We start from the raw sequence: 21,651 nt of genomic DNA, 5'->3' as shown, positions 1-21,651 counted from the left end.
TTCTTTTTATTTTGAAAATAAATTTTTAAAAGCCCAGGAAGCATAATGCAACTTTTTAATTTTCTTCAGATTTTGTGGAAGATAAAATACATTTTTGATAAGTCCAATTCTGAATTCTTCTGGATTTATAGAAAAATTGCCTTCATTTTGCCTGCATTTACTTAGTTCACTACAACACAATTTATTTCATATTCTCTTACTTTCCATACTTATTCCATTCAAAGGGATGTCATTATGTTCTTTCTGAGAAGGACCAAAACATTAGTCCTACTATCTACATCATTCTTAGTGTCTTCCCTTCCGCATTGCAGGTACAGTTTTCAACAAGATTACATATGGTACTGAAAGCAAGTTTATTCTTTCTATTGTTTTTATACTGTAAATGTATATTTTTTAAAACTATGGTCTTCATGATATTATGGTTCCATTAAATAAACTTAAAAAATCACTTCTAAGTGCATTTGGAAAATAAATTGATATTGTAATTTTCTTCAAAAAGACAAAGCTAAAACTTGCTGGCATTTAACTGCTGGTGGAGGTTGGCTCTTGTGTGTATTCAGTTGCTTTTCTGTACTGCCATATGTCACCAAAAACTGCTGTGAACACAACAAAGAAGAATATAAAATCTTTGTAATTTAAAAAGAAAAGTTAGAATGGAAAAACATGTTTTTAAACTCATTCTTTTATATACTGCCTGTTCTGTTTTCTCATTTAATTCATTCTGTCCAACATACAAATTAAGTAATTCGACCACTCAGAACAAGAATTAGGAGGTTTTTTCAGTTTTTTCCCCAGAGTGATCAGAATCCTAGGTATCAGAGGTTCATGTGTTACCAGGATGACCAAATTCTTAGGGGTCATAGTATAAATGAGCATAAATTAAAGAGGGACTCAATTAATTCAACCTATAGGGCTTTAAAAAAATATGGCAATTTGAACCACTTGACAAGAGCACAGAAGAAATTATCACACTGGTATGCAGTAAACACTGAGGTATATGGAAAAAAGGTCTCAGTCCGTGGGTACTTTGAGGCAAGGACCACAAATGAAAATTAACATTTGGCTGTCAGTTGCAGTGGAGTCAGGATTTCACTTCTTATTTTTCTGTTTGCACTGCGCCCTGCCAATGAAGCATCTGTGACTGCTCCTGAAATGTCCTTAATTTAATACAGAGTATTTTCAGCATAAAATAAAATAAATAAAATCCTAATAGAGGATATTAGGCTACTTTATTATGGGGCTACTCTGGATTTAGTCTATCTAATAGAGAAATAAATTTATCCCTTAAGTGCTTCCTGTCCAACATGATTTTTTTGGAACAATTTGTTGGGTTATTCTATATCATATAAATTACACTCGGAAAGTGTTAAAGTCAACAACTTAACTGAAAATTCACTTGCCTTCTACCTCTTCTCTTCAGCTTTATGGAATACAATGTTTGACCTGCCTCAGTTGTCATTATCTTGTTATCTCAGGCCTGATTCTGTAGCATATTGTACATAGACAGTGTAACCATATCAAAAGAGTAGCATTTTGCACAGATGTACATGATCATATGCAAGTGGAGAGCCAAGTGAACGTGTGTGATCTTAAAGTCTGAGGTCAAGGATATGATTTTGAAGTTTCATTGACTCTTGCACATACTGATACTTCCTTCAGTCACAAGCTGATTAATGAAATATAATGACTTGAAATTAAATCAAATGTGTTATTCATTTGTTGTGTTGTGGAAACATTTAGAAGCTCCAGAGACCAGGTAAATGAGTAAATTACCACAGCTTTACAAGTTACTGGAAACCTGTTGGCTTGTAATAACTATGCATATGCAGTAGGTGTGGAGTTACTGGAATTAACTGCAATGAGAAAAGTATAACCTCGTTATATTATCTCACATTTCCATGGGCAGCAGTAGATCCAGAGACAGTATATACTTGCTGAATGGTACATTCTTACACTACAATAGCATGCCTGTGTGTTTGAACCCCAAGCCATTGCCTGAATACTGTGCACTAATCCTTTGCTCCATGAAAGAGTTACCCGTATTGAACAGCTCAATCCTGCCTTAGTAGCAATGGCTGGAACCGAAATTCACATGGAATAATTAGTAGAAGTAAATCAGGCAAATACAAAGCCCTAATAGGTATTTGTTCCACACCAAAAACATTATGTGTTTTGGCATAACTGTCTCTGCTCAGGCTGGGAACTGCAGAATTGTTGCAGGTCACAACCAGATTTATACTGCAATGGATAAGCTCTGAGCTATTATCCTCATGCCTTTCTGAACTAAAGCGTGACACTCTCTTAAAATAGGAAAAAGACCTGAAACCTTCTTGTCTTGCCTGAAAATTCTTAGAATAAGGACATGGTGACTGGCTAGATGAGATGTGATTTGAGCCTTGTGAGGACAAACTCTAGTTCTTCATACACCAGCTAGATGAGAAGCTAGATTCTGGCACCTGGTACCTAATCCATCCACTCTTCCTCAGAAAATAAGATTGTAAGGTGTTGATCAAGGAAAGAGAGGAGGTGTTTTACTCTGCAGCCTGTTGTGCTTAACTATTCTGGCATCAATTAGTAATTCATCACTAAGATCACCAGAAAGAGTTTCAAGTTTGTAGGCTGCCTGGATTACTTAAAGCATCCAATCATTTTCTAGTTAAAATGCACCCTGGGAGCACACGTGTTAATTGCTGGGGTTTTGCTTCTGCTCAAGACTGCCAAAAAGACCATGTGTTGCTATAAAAATATAAATTGCTACCAGTGGCAGGTAGAAGGGTTCTATGGCAAAACCTTCCATCTGGCTGAGTTACATATGAACTCAATGATACTGACAATACTGGGTGTATAAGTCTCTGCTCTTGCTTGCTTCCCACCTGGTTTTAATTTTCCTGGTTTGTACTTAACCACCTCAAAAAGGTGATTGGTGAAAAAACAAAGGCAATAAATCTCAGTATTGAAGAAATTCTACCACAGCTGACCCTTTGTCACATCTTTAGGCTCCACAGATTAGCTTTTGTGATGCTGGTCATATAAATTCTGTGCTGTTAATCATTTTCAGTCTAAGACCACAGCCTCCAAATTGCAGAAAACCCACCAAAACTCCTATTTGCTCAGCCTTCAAGGGACAAAAAATTGCGTGATAAGGGCTGATTTACTCTGCACTGGTGTGTGATACAGCATTAATAAAGAAACTGCAAAATATCAAATATAGATGAATATTTATTTTCTAACATTTAGAGCCCCATTTCACCCCCCCAAAACAAAATCAAAACTATAAACCCACACATCAAGCTAAAATGAACAGTTTTCCAGACAAGTTTGGTTTCAGCTGTGTTAACACCCTCTCTTCTCCCACCTCTAATTAACCAGCTGGAAATAGTGTCTCCCAACCCTAGAATGGCTTGGAAAGGCTATTAGTGCACTGGACATGCTGTGTAAAAAACTTTGTTTCCTTCTAGCAAATTGTAAAAGTGTCAGTATAGCGAGGTGTGTACTGAGGGCATGCTTTGCATGGGCTCCTTTTAGGACATGCCCTATCTTTTGTTTTGATCTCGGGAAATGATAAGGTCAGCATGTCCATGCTGGCTTTTACAGATAGGAATGAATTGGTAGTTGGTGGTCTGGAGATTTCCCAGGTCTTTTTATATAAAGAGCATGACCTTGCACGTATTGCTTAATCTGTGAGAATCACAAATGAGAGGAAAGGTAGTGGGAGAGTCTTATAGCAACAACTAGCTGCATCCTGCTTTTACAAAGCTGGTTTACTTCTGCGCATATATGGAAGTATTTTCTTTTATTGAATATGCCAGAGAGGAAAACAGAAAAAAAACCCAAGCATTTTGTTGCTTTGTCTTACTCCATATCTCCTAATTTCCACTATTCTGTAGCTGTTCCTCCTTTTATACAGTCTGTTTTGTTTACAGATGATAACAACTAGTGATAAAGACTAAAGGGTTAAAAAAAAACCCAAACAACATAGGATACATTTTACATTAAGAGCTTTAGAGGGAAATTATATGAGTGTATCCTCAAAGTTGTCAAACAAAACTGCCTGAGAAATGCTAGGTACAAACTGGACTTTGAATAGTTGCTGGAAAAACAGTTAAATTTTACTTATTGCTATAAACAATGCAAACCTTAATTTCTGATAATGTGAAAATCTATCTCCTTTGTTGCTAAATTATAAACACAGGTAACAGTTTATGTTTTTACAGAAGTATTTAATTACCATAGGTTGGAAAATAAACTTCTAGACTCGGTCTATAATAAAGTTCTGCCAATGCCAGAATTTCACTACAGAGACTTCTAGTGACGGATAATACAACCATTGCAATTAGCGTGAGGCCTATTCTCACTCAGTTTTGCCTACTCTTTTTTTCTCTGTTGAGTCATTATGGCTATACGAATGATTCACAACAACAAAGCAGTACGTTAAAACTAGAAACAGAGTAATGTCATCATGGCTCTTAAGGTACTGGGAAACCTTCGTGTTTGTTTTTCCCTGACATCAGTTTTCCCCCATTGTCTGACAATAACCAATTAAATGTTTTGCTAAGTGCACTGAGCAGGTGTGTGAAATCAAAAGAAATGTCACAGTCAAAAAGGCATCACTTTCCCAACTGGATACATTTCACTGTGATCTCTGACCTCCATATTGGTGTCCTTTTGTTACAGGCACTGCGTGTATTGAGCTGTGATTACAAGATGGAAAATGAAACTAGAATGGTGGTCTGTGATCTTGGGAACCCCATGGTGGCTGGCGCAAACGTAAGGGAAAACCAGATGCGTTTACTGATTTTTATCTAATTGAATTTAAAGGGGAGCAAATGGAAAACTATTCAATTAGCAGAATGTGTCCCAATAAGCAGCACCTAAACCAAATTATTTACTTGGACAGGAAATTGTTGGTGTAATAAAAGGCAGAACTGTGCTTCTGAAAAACTAACAATTTGTTGTTCTAAAAGATTAATGACACTAGAGCCTGATAAAATGAGAGTGACTCAATTTAAGTAACAGAAGTTGCACTAGTATAATGAGAAGAGAATCCCAATCCATGATGTGATCTGTTTATTTCTCCCTTTTAGTATTCTTTCTGCTTAGGATATGTATAGTAAATGACAGCTTCTTTAGCCTGGTTCTCATCTTGAGTGCATAAGTGTTGTCTTATCAGTTTATATCATGATTTATATCCATGAAAATGTGGTTGGAGTCAAGTTTTCCTTCCAGTTATTAATGTAATTCTAAACATTTTCCAAAGACAGATATTCATAAATCATACTACGCATTAGATGGAACATTGGTAGCATTGTTTTTAGACAAAAGTGGAACTGAATAATGACTGATGATGGACAGCAGATAACGATTAAACATAGGTTTGGAGATAAAAAAAGTGCTACCCATTCCACAATTGTCATCACTTGTCCCTATTTCGTGACAAAACAGTTCAGGGCAATCCCAGAAGTGTTGAACTCAGGAATGTTCAGCCATGGATGCCCTTGCAGAGGAATTCTAGCGCTGCTCATAAATTCATAAATGCTATGAATATTTAACTAAAAACAACTAATCCATGCTTTTATACCTAGATAAAAAGCTGTCCTAATAAAAATGAAGCGGTCAACAGCATGAACATACATGAGGAATAAACAACAGCTTCTAACTGAAAACTACCACTGTTTGCATTTCATATTGGGCCTGGGGCTTTGCAAAGAAACCAAAGCAAATCTCCTTAGTATTTTCAAAATCCCTACTAAGTTAAGGTTTAGTCCTATGGAAGATCAATATTTCACTCTTCAGACTCTACAGAGGGATGTTTTCCTGGCCTGTTATGATCTTGAAGCAGTTCCTGTTGGATCCTCGATAAAAGAACCAAATGGGTCATATGATAGGAGACTGGGACTAGAACAAGCTTGTTTGGATCATGGGGTTAGCTTCAGATCAGTCACAGAGCTTTTGAAAGTGAGTGTGAGACCAGGTGTCTCATAGTTAACTGCCTTCATGGTCACAAATAGTCCCAGGTGGACTCTTTGGGATTACAAGGAGCTGGAAACCATCGAAAAATTAACTCCAGGTGATGGATCCACTGGGAGCAGGAACCTGCCTGGTGAGGATCCTTCTCTGTAGAACTACTATGAACTAGAAGTCTGAAGGGGGTACTAGAAACATTTTCTGGGAAGGACATTGCACTAAGAAGGCAGACTGGATAGATATTGGAGTCAACGAGTATAGAAAAGACGGTTAAACAGTTTTATAGTTTTTGTTTTATTCTACTAAACGAAACTCCTAAAAAGTAAAAGTAATTGAAGACATTTCTGAGGAATGGAGTTTTCACAGTGAGATGATGGGAGGCAATGATGGGCCAAAGCACTAGATAAATCCCAAGTCAAGGCAGAATAATTTCTTGTACCAGAAAACCAGCAAAATTATATATCTGTTTAGTGGCTTCCTGGTTAGTCTCATGGCAGAAGCAAATTCTCAAGATACAGACAAAAGTGGACAAGAATCTTGTGGTTGTTTGGGGTGCAGTGGGGGGGAAGGAGAGCATGAAAACCCATGGGTTTGGAAGAGAAAAGGAAGACTAAACAGAAGAGACACTAACATTGTATATCAAGCTAGGAGCAAATCTTTGTGGTTTGCATACTGTCATAAACATAAGCAATGGAAAGGTTTGAGCGTGGAGGTATTAGACTACAGCCCCTCACACTCCTCCCTTCGAATCCAAAGCCCTGTTTCCACATCGACCTTGACCCAAAATGCTAGCAGTGTCAAGACTTCAGGAATGATATTTGGTGGCCACTAAAGCAGTACTACTCTCACCTGTCTCCTTATGAATTCTCAGAGCACAACTAATCCTGTTTTTCTTCAGAATCAGCTCTAGGGCTGCCATAAATGCACTGTTACCAAATATTCCTAAGCAGAATACTTCATAAAGAAAGACTTAGAAGTAGCAGAATAAAACAGCAGGGTTCATAACATGTTTAAGGGTATTCTGGCTTATAACAAAAGAATCCCACCCTTGAAAAGTAAGGCATATGAAGATAGAGCATTACAAAGCCAGATGGCAAAAGTGTTTGATTATAGTGAGTGAAAGCTTAAAGCCTAACTTTATCTTTGAAACCAGCTCTCCTGGAAGCTTAGTAAATGTGAAAGGACTTGAGCTTTTTCAGTCCAAACATATTTATGATGGCAAATGTACTTCCAACAGTGAAATACCAGCCCTTTGTACAAATTGTATAAATCACGAAAGGCTGCTCTGATCCATTTCCAATTTTGCAAAACAATTCTGCTCTGGCAAGAGATCAGTTATTCTCAAAATATTCGGTCAGAAAGGGGCTCTTTGTGGAAGTTGTGAGGGAGTGGGAAGGTTTGGTCAAAATCAAACATTCCTAAAACTTTTAACTATTGAGTCATTGTAATGACTTTTCAGCACCCTGAAATCCTACAATTCTTGAACTCTTTAAGATCAGCTTCTGAGTATGAAGGTTATGTCAGGATTTTGTGATGTAACCCATGGGATGTTACTTCAGTGGGCTACAGAGTTGTCTGACACTTCATATCTTCAAAATGCATTATTGTCATCAAAATTGGTATATCACCGACTTTTTGAAAGTCTGTGCCCTTAAAATCGTTTACTGGCCACAAAAATTACTTAACCTTTTCAGTAATATCTTTGCAGTTAAAAAAAGATAAAAAGATAAAAAAGAAGATAAAAAGAAATGGGAAGGAAAATCACACCACCATATGGCCCAGAATGCAAACTAAACGTCTGTGATACCATCTCACTGGCAAAGAGTGCTCAAAGTTCTTATTTATGACACTGAAATGGATCAGACTGACAAGCTTCCTAATGCCTGTTCAGCGGCCTTAGCAAGTGAGATGTAGGTTTTATTATCAATTCTGGTAGAACAATTTGGAAGTTAATAAAAATGAATAGAAGTAAGGTTAGAAGACTGGGAGGCTTGGGAGGTCTTGCCCATTTCCTGGTAGGTACCGAACTGATTCTTCAAGAGCACAGAGGCTTTAGCTTTCATATGCACTGTAAGACATTTCAAAACAGGCTAGCCCTCTGTCTCCCAGCGTACTCCGAGATCCTGTTGAACATAATAACAGACTAAAGCTAATCAGTAATAGCAGAAATGTCATGTATTTCAAAGATAAATGATGTTACTCACGTGGAAAATAATGCAATTTTAATGAAACTAACTTCACTTGGAAAATTTTGAATACAATTAAACTAGTCTGATAAAATGAATGTCTTACTAAAATACGGAGGTTGAGTGATTGCTAAGTTACAAGCTCAAGCAAATTCAACTCCTTTGGCCTCAGTGGGTTTTCAGCAAGGGCATGTGAGCATCTTAGCCCCGTTATTAGTAGCAGTGTCAAGGGCTACTTGACATTAACAAAGTCATACAACCATACAAAGGCAACATCTGCAGCTTATTAGACTCATACAGTAGGAGTGTGTTTCAGTATTAAATAAGGGATTAAGCCTCAGGAGTATAATAGATCATCAAAACTGCAGTTCATGTCTGCTCAGAGGAAAATTTTGTCTTTGGTTCATCAAAACTTTTTTCTGCTGTAAGTGGAAACAAATTTATATAGACTGATTAGTAAAAACAGTAAGAGAAATGCTGAATTCAATATTTGGAATTTTTTGTCTCAAATGTTAAAAAAATCATGTTATATTTTTAAAGGTGAATGAAATATCAATACAGTTGTTAAAATCATGTCCAAAAAGTGGTCTTAAAAATAGCTTATGTCTCAATTCCAAGACAACTATTCAGCTTCTGTTTAATTTAATGAGCATTATCTTTTCATCTTAAAGATTTTGCTTCCAAAAAGAGCTATAAATATGACATTAAAATGGTCAGAATTCAAAGATTTGAACTTGCCATTTCTTTTATGATGACAATATTGCTTTCAGCATAGGACAACTGAAAGAAGTAACTGAAATGTGTTAGCTAAGTCTCGTTCTGGAGATTAAGATTCAGTCATGCACCACTGCAAGTGAGGAAAGAAGGAGAATTGAATGAAAATTTAAAAAAAAATAATGCTTGGGAAAAAGGAATTGCTTAAACATCTGAAATCACATCCACAGAGGAAAATGCCTCCTCTTCAGTGATGTTGAATCTGGGTCCCAAACATAAAACTCCACATTGCTGTGTCCTGTACTGTTGCTGACAATGCTACCCCAAGTATGTTAAGGAAAGTATGCCAAGCAGACAACTCTTTTTCTTCCCCCCGCCCCCCTCCCTGTAATCTAGTCAGATATTGGCAGAGATGAACGAATGATGTCCTCATTTCCTAATGCCTTTTGATGAATTTCTCAGGAAGATTGTTTCTCCACATGGAGAATATGGCTATATGTAACCATCCTTTTTGAAAAAATGAAAGCACAGTGTGCAAGTTATCTGGCAGGAAATTCTACCATCAGGCAATAGGGGAGGTAGGGGGGAGTGAGAAGTTGTACAAGATTACAGGCTGTAGACGTTGCTGTCAGTCTCAATGCAAAATCCACATTTCAAAAATTACCAGATTTAAATCACATGCAGTTGAAATGAGGCAATTAAAAACATTAATTTAAACATTGCAGTACGATTTTATTAATTTACCATGGAGGGCAGAGGGCATCTCCCCCTGCTCCCCTGCCACTTGCATACTGGGGCTGTAACTATGTCCAACGAGAGGGTTACAGAGACCCCATCGTATGCTATGGTATACTCCTTCTTTAGTTAGCCCTGCAATTCCATTCTCTCTTCTGAATTAACTTGTTCTGCTTTACTCCATGCCCTTCTTGCAAAGCAGATGGACATTATCAGAGGGAGGAAGCAAGGTCTGCATAAACACAAGGGAGCACCAGTGGCAGCCCTTATCTCCTTCAGTTTTGGGAACTGTGTGTTTTACCCTCTATCTTCTGTGGTCACACACTGCAAGGTGTGGGAAATTGAACTGCAAATATAACTTTGAAGTTGTATTCCTCTTAACTGAACTATGGCTCCCAGAAGCTGCAATGAAAAAACTCAAACCAAATCAAACTAAAACATCAAGCTGCTGCTAATTTAACCTCTAGAAGAAAAACAGGTGATCAGTCAGCCCTGCAACACCTAAAGCATGCAGCTCATATGTCACGGCTGCAGAGACAACGGGAGGAGCAGGAAGCCCTGGAGACCTGGACAAAGCCATGCATGGATGGAGGCAGGGATGAGAGGTGCCAGACGGCTATTATTTTCTTTTGGCTTGGCAAAGTAAAGCAAAGACTGTCTGGATGAAGAAAGGCCCACCGCTGTGTTTTTGGGAGTATGCTCCTCTGTTCCTCTTGATCTTTCCTCTGTCCAGCCAAGTTTTCCATCTGGTGACATACACAGGCAGGATGGTATTTTTTCCTGAAAACAACTAAATGATATTATTTCATACTAATTTTAAAAAGTAACAGGATCCTATACAAGTCTGTGAAATGCAATGTTGAACAGTACTGCTTTCTCAATATGGAAAGATCAAATCATTTTTTGTAATCTGTTGTTTTGTTTCTTTCCCAGTTCTCTACAGGCATTCGATTTTCTGTTCAGCATTTTGAAAATGCAGATTTCAGCATCAATTTTGAGCTGCAAATAAAAAGGTTAGGTGTTTTATCAAGAGTATGATTATTTAAATTCTGAATTCCTGTTGATATCTGAAGTTTAATATGTAAGAAGGTCACTCTAACTCTTCAGTGTTGGTATTTATTTCATGGGCTTTCCTATGGTAGCTTTCTTCAGGAGGACTTCTGGAGTTGGAGCCTTGCTAGCTTTTATCAAAATCAGTTTTAGAGTTATTCTGAGGATTTTATTTTGTTAAAATTCAGGGTAACTGGTTTTGGTCAGTGGTCCAAGAATCTTCTACAGATTTGCCAAATTTGCACTTTGTTCTCCACTTCAGGGTTAATGAACAGTGATCACTTTGTAACAAAGTTCTGTATTTAAAAACATACCACGCTCTGAAAAAAAGAAATACGCTACTTCTTCACAACAATTTAGAAAATGGAAGGAGAACAGTTAAAATCTGCTCAACAAATTTACTGGTGTGAAGAGAAAACAATGTTTCAGTTTGATGCAGGTGAACCTTTGTCATTTTTCCATTAGTTACCTGCACATTTGTGGGGCTGAAATATATTACTGCTGGAGAATCTTCTGTTTTATGCTGAGCAGTATTTCCTCCACAGGGACAAAAAAGCACAGGACGGGCTGGGTTAGGATAACAGCAAGAACAAACCTAGGACTTTTTCAGTAGGTGGCAGGGCTTCTGCTCCATCTGTCCTCATCAAATACACACTGGAGTTCCTGTTGGGGCCCTCCCTGCCCCACACAGAGAGACTTAATTGCTAATGTCTGGCCTTTAATGAGGGCCTTGATCATGTTCACTATGGTAAATAACTGAGACATTTAAAATGTTTAAGTCATGTTTCCAGAATGTAACCCTTGAAGGAAAGGACATGCAGAAACTTGGGAAGGGCACAGCAATGCCACAGAAGACAATGAGGTGCCTGGTCAGGCTTCAGCCCTCTCCCAGGGGTCTGGCTGGGGAGCTGGAGACCATGCAAACCTGGGCATGGGCTCCTCCAGAGAGAAGTACAAGATATAACATCTAGCTTGTAGGTCCCCATCCATACCATTGTTCACTGTCAGGTCATTAATGCAAGCAATACAGTTTTAAATGGGTATCAGAGGCTCTCGTCACTACCCTTTTCATGCTGTAAAACTGGGGAGGTTCAGAGCTTTTTGGGTAGCTAGATCTTTTTAGGTAATAAGAGTTGAGGGGAGGTCACTTTCGTAGAAAAAATGACAAGGCTTTACTGAGGAATAAGTCTGAACTTCAGGAGATAGCAACATCTCATTCTTCCTTCATGAGTGTGACTCCCTAAAATGTAAAGGGAGGAAATCTGCTGGGCTACCAAAAAGGACAGTTTCCATAAACTGGTATCAAAATGCTGAAGAGCGCCCAGATACTTTAAAAGAAAAAAAGTAAAACTTCTTGCATAGGGAATGTACCCTACAGTTAGAACTCACTGCTTTGTACATTCCTTCTCAAGCAGCACTACAGTTTGTGCATTTCTATGTCCTTAGTGAACAGGTAAAACAATCTTAAAAGAAAGAGGAAACAGAAATCCATAAGGCAGAAAGAGGAAATTACCTAAATGGAAGGAAAGGGAAGCAGAGAACATGTCTGGATTTGTGTCCTGGTCTGAGTTATTCAAAAGAGAGACCTTTAATTTACTCCAAAATATCAAGTGGAGAATAAATATTTTGATTTGCAAGACTGACGTTCATTACTTATAGGAAATAAGCAAGAGGCTGAGCAGTGTCTTGAAATCTGATTCCTTTTCTGATGGGGATTTTGCTAGGCAACTATATACCCCTTTAGAGAGGGAGATGTCCTGGCACTTTTATTTAAACTATTTTCTTCTCTACAAAAATACCATAAAGCACAAACATGATTTGAATACTAAATATGTAGGATCAAAATCTGTATTTTAACTCTATGGAAAGTAGTACCATTATACAAATTGGAGAGCAGCTTATTCTAACAAATTAGTGGTATAGTCATTTTTATACTTTAAGCACTTTTTGTACTCAAAGCAATGGCTATAGAGGATTACATCAAAAGTTCAAATTATGTTTGAGGGGAATCTGCATTAGTTAACAAACAAATTAGAGCTGCTCCTAATTTTAGCAATCTGTAACCAGAAAGCCTGGATCAAAGCAGTATTGCCTTTTACTCCTCAAGAGTCAGTCTCTGGGAATGCTGGCCGCCTCTGAATGTTTCCATTTGACTGAAGCTACCCAGATGTGATAGCAGTAAACTGTGACAGCAGTAGAAACTTAGTCTCCATGAAGCAAGGAAGTACTTCTACACTTGCTTGGAAAAAACCTCCAAACTTAGTATCATTAATCCCATAATTAAATAAAATCAAAGTCTGTAATTATTTATTTTCACTATCTTCATGAATTTGAACCTGCAAACCTTTCTTTACATGAATGGGCTATAGTCATAGGAATGGCCTTTTGAAGTAAGACAAACTGCCTTTACTACTAAGGATTTGCAATAAGAAAAGACAATAAAATGAGTGAGAGCACTAGGCTTTAAACATAGAGATCTGTTTTCACTGTTAAGTGGGATTAAGAGTGTAAACACTCTCTGGATAGGGGAGAGGAGAAAATAAGAAAGGTAAAAAACCAGTTTATTTTGGTTCTTTTTCTTCAAAGACTCTGTCATGCAGAAGCCACAAGTTTGGAGAGTCATAAAAGCAAATTTTATTATAACAAAGCCTATCTTGTTCATTAACACTGGCTTCCTCCAATGCATGAAACACTGTTGTATTCTATTAAGATACTCCTATCCGTACAGATAGCCAAGTTGAACAAGGGAATTGACATGATATTCTGAGCTAAATAAATTTGTATCATCGTATTCACACATAGGATTCTTTAAAGGAAGCTTGAATTGATTATATTATTAAACATGTGATGAGCTCAGATAATATCAAACTTAAATACCAGTGTCCTACAAGACTGAAGAGTGGCAATAGCAAGGCCATGCTGTAATATGTCTAATGGTATCGCTTCCTAATTGTAGGCCTTGTGGTATTCAGTGCTGTATCTATAACAACCTAGAGTTCTGCTAAATAACCTTTTTAACCCTTGTACATATCTTTTCCAGTTCTAACAAGATTAATCCCACCAGCAATTTAGTTAACCTCCATATCAACATCAGTGCTGTGGCTCAAGTACAGATCAGAGGGTAAGTATTCAACCATTTCAATTCATAATAACTACTTTTTGTACTGAATCTTTCCACATATAATAATCCCATGTAGTGAATCTTTTGACATATTATAATCCCAAAAGCCTTATCCACCAAGAACACCTAAGAATTCCCGGGGAGTCTCACCCCTGCAAGCCTTGCAGGATGGAGCTACTAAGGACTTATCAGGTCATGTAGAGCAGGACTGCCCACATGGACTCCAGTAAGCTTACTGAGTGTCTGCAAATCCAGCGTGCTGTAGAAACCCACATTGTAGTAACACCAGTCAGAGCCAACATTTTATTTGGGCATTCAAATTGTGTATGGATGTTACTAGTACAAAATGCCTGTTCATATGTGTAGGTCTGCTTGTGTGACCACTTAGGCACTTAATTCTGAATACCAAAGCAGAATCTGCTGCTTGTATGACTGGAATGGTGAAACACATTATGGCAAGGCATATACTAATAGAAAGCAGAGTGAGGCCTTTGGAAAAAGGATGAATAAGGAATGAGCTATGACAAGAGGTCAACCAGCTACTACTTACTGTAGGATTCTAACATTTCCATCTGAAGCAGGCGCCTGTCCACTGACACAAGGGATACCAAAACTAAGCAAGCACAGGATATGATCAAAGATGATTATTTCTACCTCTATTTTCACATACAGCTTGGTTTCGGAAACTATAAAATGCCATTTGGTGATAAGAATCTCAGACTGCCCTGTAAAATCTTGGAACTAGACTCCTATCCTGGCATTCTGGAGGAAGTCGGCAGGATGTTCTTTTAAAGGAAATAATTGCCCCAAATGCTTTTTGTCTGGGATATCAGATTTCCTGCATCTCCTCTTCTCAAACTACAGCTCCGGACCTTAACCATTCTCAGCTCTGCAAGGGGAGAACAGGAGGTACATGGCCCAACTTCACTCCCACAGTCAGGCCGTGAGGCCTGGCTGATGCAAGAGGGGTAAATGTCTTTTATATGGTGCACCTCAAGGGGCTGCCTTAGGTGTAAACAAATAAAAATGCATTTATGAATGCTTTTATGGATTTATTGTTTATTGTTATCACTTATAAGACAACACTTCAACTACCTAGTGCCAGCAGACAGTCCAATTGTTTTGGAGATCACAGAGATCATATTTTCTGCTCTAATACTCAATCTAAATCAGGGAGATTTTTAAAGTATTTTTCATCACATTTTGTAAGTGTTTTCTAGGTTGAGAAGACTAACCCTAAGGCTAGAGTTAGGTGGAAAAAAGAGGACTGGCACTCAAAGACTGTGTGGATATATGTTAATGCTTATATTTCTGAAAAGGAGCAGTTGAAAGACAACATGTTTAACAAGAACAGAAATGAGAGTATTACTTCATTTTCTGTAGTTAGTGGTGATCTAGGGAAATGAGCTGGATAGGAAGAGAGGTGAAAAATAAAAAATGAGGGGGAAGGTAACACAGAAAGAGAAGTAGAGGCTGAGGAAGTAAGAATCAAAGGGGTTAGTTGGTGGGCTGCAGATGTGTGAGGAATGTTGGGAGCCAGCAACTGCTAGATGTTGCAATGGGTGGACACCCAGGTTAAGGACTGGCTGGAGTTTCAGTGCATCAATGAAATGGTTATGGATACATACACAAGACTTCTCAGTAAAGGCTGCTTCCAGTGCTGTGGATTCTGTTTATTTCAGTGAAGTTGCTCATCACTTCAATAGAAAAATCTTACAAACTTTTTTGTATTCTTTGCAAACTTTTTGGAAACTTTTTGCCTCCATCATGTTCTTTCTGTGCCATAGTGGGTTCTTTTTAATAAAAAGTTCTGTAACAGGTAAAGAGATAGACACCAAAAAATGACCAAAACATCCTCAGTTCTTAAAAAGAGCATGCCCACAAGTGGAAAAAGTGGCTTGAATTGCTGCCTGCAGTGCTAAGAAACAGGTCATTAAATACAGAGGAATTACTTAATTGAATGACTTCCAGTTCCTTTCCTCTTAAATCTTTTCATTCTCTTATTAGCTATAGCATGCATGTACAAAGGAAAATTCCCAAATGCTTTGTTGACAGATTTTGTTAGTTACTCAGAAATACTAAAGCATACAGCTCCGAGGGAACTATTTGCTCACAATTTCCTAGATAAAAATAAAAGAGAGACTGTGTCTACATTTGGACTGGAAAATATCTTGCATTGATTTCCCTACTGCTCTGCACAGAGTTGCATGAAGTGAGATTGGAATCATTGTACATTTTACTGAGGAAAAGTAAGTAGTTATCAAATTGTGCGTATGCATACCTGCATATATACTTGCACAGTGGACCCATGCAAATACTGCCTCTATGAGAAAGGAAGAAATCTTCTTCAATATCCTATTCAAAAGAAATTTAGGGTAACTCCTTAGATAGTTCATTCAATGAGCAGTTGCTCTGATAACTGAGATTTTATTATTCTGCTTACCCTTTTTCTATAAAAATGTAAGAGTTTTATAGTTGTAACTGTTATTTCCCACTACTGAAAGAGCACTAGAGGAATGAGGGATTCAGGAAGGAAGTAATTCGGACCGGGAGGATTGCAGCTGGCAGAATTCTTATTGTATATATATATCTTATTGTATATCCCACATAAGCATTTTCTGTAGAACATACTTCCTTTATCTTATTTTTCAGTGCTCTTGTTTGACTGATCGTTGTCACCTAAAAGTTTAGGAAAAATCCTTGTCTAATAAATCATCCAAATATTAAAAATATTCTCAGTTAAATGCAAAATAAAATAAAATAATCAAAAGAGAGGATTTCTGTTTAATTCGATCTGATTTTGCTACTTTCATGTCAATAGCAGAAGTCCTCAAAATAACTGTAAAATCTGTTAATATAAATATTCTTATGTACTTTATAATCATTTTAATTGAATGTCTACATTTACACTTTGCACTTTGTAATTCTGTGGATAAGAAAAACACTACACAGGAAATGTAATAGAAAACACTGGGTTTTGAAACCTCATGCCTGCTTCTTTTTGTCTATGTACACTTTCTGGTTTGCAAATTTTTGCGGTAGCTTAAGGATCTCTGTGTCTTGGCTTTTGTAACAATATAGGAAATTCCTATTCTCCCAACAGCAATTAATAATTAAAATTCTATTGGAAACAAGGCCATTTGTGAAATATAACAAGTTAGGCTAAGTACCTCATCTGAAATGACTTTTTAATGAATATGTTTAATTTCCTTTATTATTTGATTTGGCTTGTAAATTTGTCTTCTGGCATACTTGTTAGTACAAACTGCTGGCCTTTTGAAGTCTGGGGAAGTATTTAGAGTTAGCAGGATACTCCAGGATACCCTAAATTTCATGAAGAGTTGTACTTTAGCTGGATGGTATTAAGTTGTTCTTCTCTGGGATCCCTCGCTGCTTTGGGAAGCTGTATTCTGCAGAAAAGTTTCTATCAGACATTTCACTCATTTTATATGACATAAGAGCTGGAAGCAAGAACAGTTTGTTTCTTCCTAAAGTATTTTAAAATGCCACCATTTGTAACAAAACATCCAGTCTTCTGTTCTCTTCTTCAAGGGGCAATCTGCAGTGGTGCTTTCTCTGTTTTAGACTCAAGGGAAAGTGAATTAACATCGATGGATAGAAGTCTATCATTTTAGTCAAATGATATTATTCTGAAATTATTTAGTCAAATGATATATTCTGAAAAAAGCTCATTAGCAATTCTTTTTTAACCATTTTCGGTCAGCAAACTTCCAGCTTTGGAAAAACAAGCATTGAAATTTTGCAGCTTTTCTTTAAGCTAAAGATTCTGGAAGCCAGCAAAACTGAGTGAGAGTTGACCCTTGTAAAGAAAGAGTAATACTTACAGTTTTAGCACCAAGAGCTACTTTCAGGACTAGCAGATGACAGATGTCGGTGCCAGAGCTCACCTACCATGCTAAAAGAAATTCTTGGGATCTGATTTCCCAACTTCTCAACAACTGAATAAGATTAAAGTTGGCATCTGAATGGGATCCCTCCAAGGCACTTCCAGTTTTTATGGGAAATAAAATGCTTGTGATTCAAATAGAAACATTGACAGAAGACTACTTGGTCCTTTCTTGAGGTCAGACAGAGAAGGAAAGGAAAAATAAAATAGCAGGTGGAAAGAAAGATGTCAAATGTTAAGTCACTGTTTTCTTCATTTATGTTTGATTTACATGTTGTGAGTTGCAACAGTGTTTCAGGGAATGCCTTAGATGCCACTTCGTTTGCGAAGCAAATGGGAACCTGGAGCACTATTTCAGGCTCTAGTCCTGAATTCAGTTTCTTGATACACCAGTTTCCATTGTGGCTTTATGGAAGTGACAGTACCTCAGTTTCCCACCTGTAAAATGAGATAGACTACTTTGCAAGGTTTTTTAAAGGAATAACAACAGAGGTTATAAGGAATTTACAGTCAGAGCAGTTAAATAAATATCTAAAAATGGATTGCAGGGAAGGAAGATGCATAACATTAAACATCTACAGGCTTTAAATGGAAATGAGAAAATACATTTATTTATGTATCATTACTCTAGTTTTGTGGATAATGTATTCAGATACCTCATCAGTGAGGATGATGTAAATGCCCGACAGACTGCATTCCTCTCTCCAAGTAGAGTCACTCCCTTATCTGGAAAGGACCATCCATCAGAGGAAGTATGAAACTAAATGCACACCCTCAGTAGTCTGTAAAGACTAGGTATTATGGAAGCATTGTATTGTTCACCTCACCTAATTCTAATGAATGTCGCCAAATAAAATGCCCTTAAGAGCTCAGGTTTCTTAAGAGCCGGTCACTGGTAACAGTTACTGTTTCAACCTGGTTTATATATTACAGAGTGTCTCACCCCCCAACAATTATTTTGCCACTTCACAACTGGGAACCCAAAGATGAACCTACAAAAGAAGAAGAACTTGGTCCTTTAGTAGAACACATCTATGAGGTAAAAATTATACATGTTGCCACAGAACCTCATGCTGCTCCCATTGAAATCCTGATGAATTTGGCTTATTGTCTTTATCTGCAACTAGATAAAGCCACAAATGTAAATATTCTGACTTTAGCACATGACCCAAATTTAATCTGTGAATTCACAACCCCAGTATCTGTTCATGTTAGTGGAGGACATATTAGTTTATGCTAGGAGTCTGTCTTTGATATTTAAGGGATCTATAAACATTTTGTGTGTTTGACAAGAATTAAAAACAGTGCTTAAAAGCTCATTACAATCAATGCCAAATATTTTCAGTGATTTGACTGGTTTCTCATTAAAAGCTGTGAGTGTTGTGCACAGGAAAAAATATGTTTCCTTTAACAATGAGCTAACTGAAAAAAAACTGTGGACATACATATAACTTGTTACCTCGTTGCTCAGAAAATGTTCTGTTGAAAATAACTCTTAATGTTTGAAGTATACATATTTCTACCTTCTGTTGTTGTTGGGTTTTTTCTATGGATGATTCATCAATTAAAAGAGAAGAGTTCAGGTTAGAAGAAAGTGCCTTGAGTGAACTACATCAAATACAGACCATCTTTGGAATCTGATGGATGACCTTTATTCTAGGGGGTAAAAGAGAATGCTTCACATATGGTTATAATTCACAAACTAGCACTCAAGAAAATATAAGCAACTGAGCTTAATCAGCAGTGTAAGATTACAATTTGCATGACTAATACTAAACTATAATGAATCAGACTGTAAAATACAAAATATTATTTGTGAATTCCTCACCTTAACACATTTCTCTAAACTGAAAAATCTCTAACAAATCTTCCTGTCTCAAGCATTTGGGCTGTTTCATATGTGACTTCAAATGTATTAAAATAGTTACAGTGATTAGTTACAGTGATTAAAGAAACTCCTTTCATGGTTTATTGATATCAGCAAAGCATAAAAAAGGCCAAACACCCACCCAAAAATCCTTTACTGAAGAAGATGTAAGATTGAAAGTGGGTTTTATTTGGTTCTAAATAAAGCTCATCAGTCACAAAAATTCTGCACATTTAGAAAAAAGGAGGTTCTCACATCTCTAGAAACTTTGAGTAAAGCTCCATGGTGTTCTGCTTCTTTAGCTCTCATGCCCAGTGTTAACACATATCCAAACTTCCTGTGGTCATCAGATATTTTCAAAATGTAAACTGATATAAGAAAACTATTTTAATAGCCCAGTTTTTTAAATTTCTATGATTTCTATCTTTACTCATTTTCCCAGAAAAGAATAATGTCCTGGGATGTTACTTTAGGAAAACTAGTTCCTTTTTTTCTTTTGGGGAAATTTGAACTGAGAAGTGTTGAAAGTAGGGTTTTTAACCACTAAAACTAGTTTAAGCTCTGCTATACCTTCTATTCCTGCACCCTGAAATGTGATTCTTTTGTGTCCTGAAGTTTCAGCTACTATTTTCAAGTATGTTCTGTTAAGGTTCATTGTATGTATTTGTATAGTGTATTTTGCTAGTGTGTTTTGGTTTGGGTTTTTTATACTTTTTTAGGTAATTTCAGCTCTTTCATATGTAGGAAAAAATGGGAAAGGTGATGGATTTCTTGGATACAGATTCAGACAAAAACGGTTGTTCTGCCAGATTTGCCACTGGCTTTGTGACTAACATGAAGAGGTCCTTTTCCCCTACCTGCCACAGATTCTCCATCAATAAAATGATATTAATAATCTATATAGCTTTCCCAAGGTACTTCAAGGCTGTGAACACTAAGAATTTGAAAATGTCTAAGTGGTGGTTGCTGTGGTTTTTGTTGTTATTTACTGCCTTGGAAAGTACTGATGATATTTGTTTGACAGCTTCACAACATAGGACCAAGTGCCATCAACAATACAGTTCTCCATGTCGGTTGGCCTGTGTCCAGTCGAGAAGAATTGCTTCTTTATATTCTTCATATTCAGACGCATGGACCATTGCGCTGTCAGACGAGCTCTCCTATTAATACAATGCAAATAAAGGTAAGTCAGCCCCTTTTATTTCCATCCCTGTCTGCATTTTGCTTGATTTTTTCTGCCTACACTTCACAATGGGATGGAGCTTTTCGGGAATTTTTCACAATGACCCTGAGATCATTTTCCTGGGTAAGAAGCAAGATATAGATAGTCTATAATGTTTCTAGTGTGACAGTTGCGTTGCATGGTATGTGTTTGGTTTCTGTACTCTTCTTATCAGAAGAAACTTGTATTTTGATTCAGTATCGCAGCATTAGATAAAAGATATTTTTTTAATGGAAATTTGCAGGGTTTTCCTTGAGGGTCATTTTTAACATGGCTTTGGATAGATGATAGAAAATTTTTCAGTTCTCATGGGACCCTGAAAGTTTTTGTGTCCTAAGGAGTACATTAATTCAGAAAGTCATCTGTACAGCAGTGCTCAGCAGATGAACTCCCAAAGGTGACGTAAGCCTTTGTTATGTCAAGAGATGCACATAGCTCTTCAGTTGAGTCTGATACAACCTAGCACTGATTTGTTTATCAAAAGGTCTTACATCTGAACCTGTTAGCAGTGGGGAAAATCCTTTATAGCACAATAATGCAATATCATTAAATTGAAAGACATGAACTTCTCGGAGCTGTTTATTTAATAGAGAGCAGACAGCCACCAGGTATTGTAGCATTAACTATTTTTAAAGGGTGTAACACAATTTTAGTTTTTTATTCCATCACAAATAATTTACAGCTAATTTGTATGGTGATTTGGTTTTTTAGGATCATAGGCTAATTCAGGTTGGAAGAAACGTCAGGAGCACTCTGATCCAACATCCTGCTCAAGCAGGGTCAGCTGTGAGATCAGACGAGGTTGTTCAGGGATTTATCCAGTCTGGTCTTTAAAACGTCCAAGGACAGAGACTGCAAAACCTCTCAGGGCAAATTCTGCTGCTT

General features: G+C 37.2%; 1 protein-coding gene across 1 annotated transcript in view; it reads left to right on the top strand.

The window, feature by feature from the left end:
- Positions 1-21,651, top strand: part of ITGA8 (integrin, alpha 8) — a 122,335-nt gene that overhangs the window by 66,114 nt on the left and 34,570 nt on the right. Inside the window, exons 21-25 of the mRNA XM_009330599.1 lie at positions 4,675-4,767; positions 10,533-10,612; positions 13,690-13,770; positions 18,611-18,716; positions 20,569-20,727. Of these exons, the coding sequence (XP_009328874.1) occupies positions 4,675-4,767; positions 10,533-10,612; positions 13,690-13,770; positions 18,611-18,716; positions 20,569-20,727 (519 nt within the window). The remainder of the gene's footprint in view (positions 1-4,674; positions 4,768-10,532; positions 10,613-13,689; positions 13,771-18,610; positions 18,717-20,568; positions 20,728-21,651) is intronic.

Source organism: Pygoscelis adeliae, unplaced genomic scaffold, assembly GCF_000699105.1.
Source record: "Pygoscelis adeliae isolate BGI_AS28 unplaced genomic scaffold, ASM69910v1 Scaffold27, whole genome shotgun sequence".
Lineage (NCBI taxonomy): Eukaryota > Metazoa > Chordata > Aves > Sphenisciformes > Spheniscidae > Pygoscelis > Pygoscelis adeliae.
Note: the sequence above shows the minus strand (reverse complement) of the source record. Positions and strands in the feature narration are given on the sequence as shown.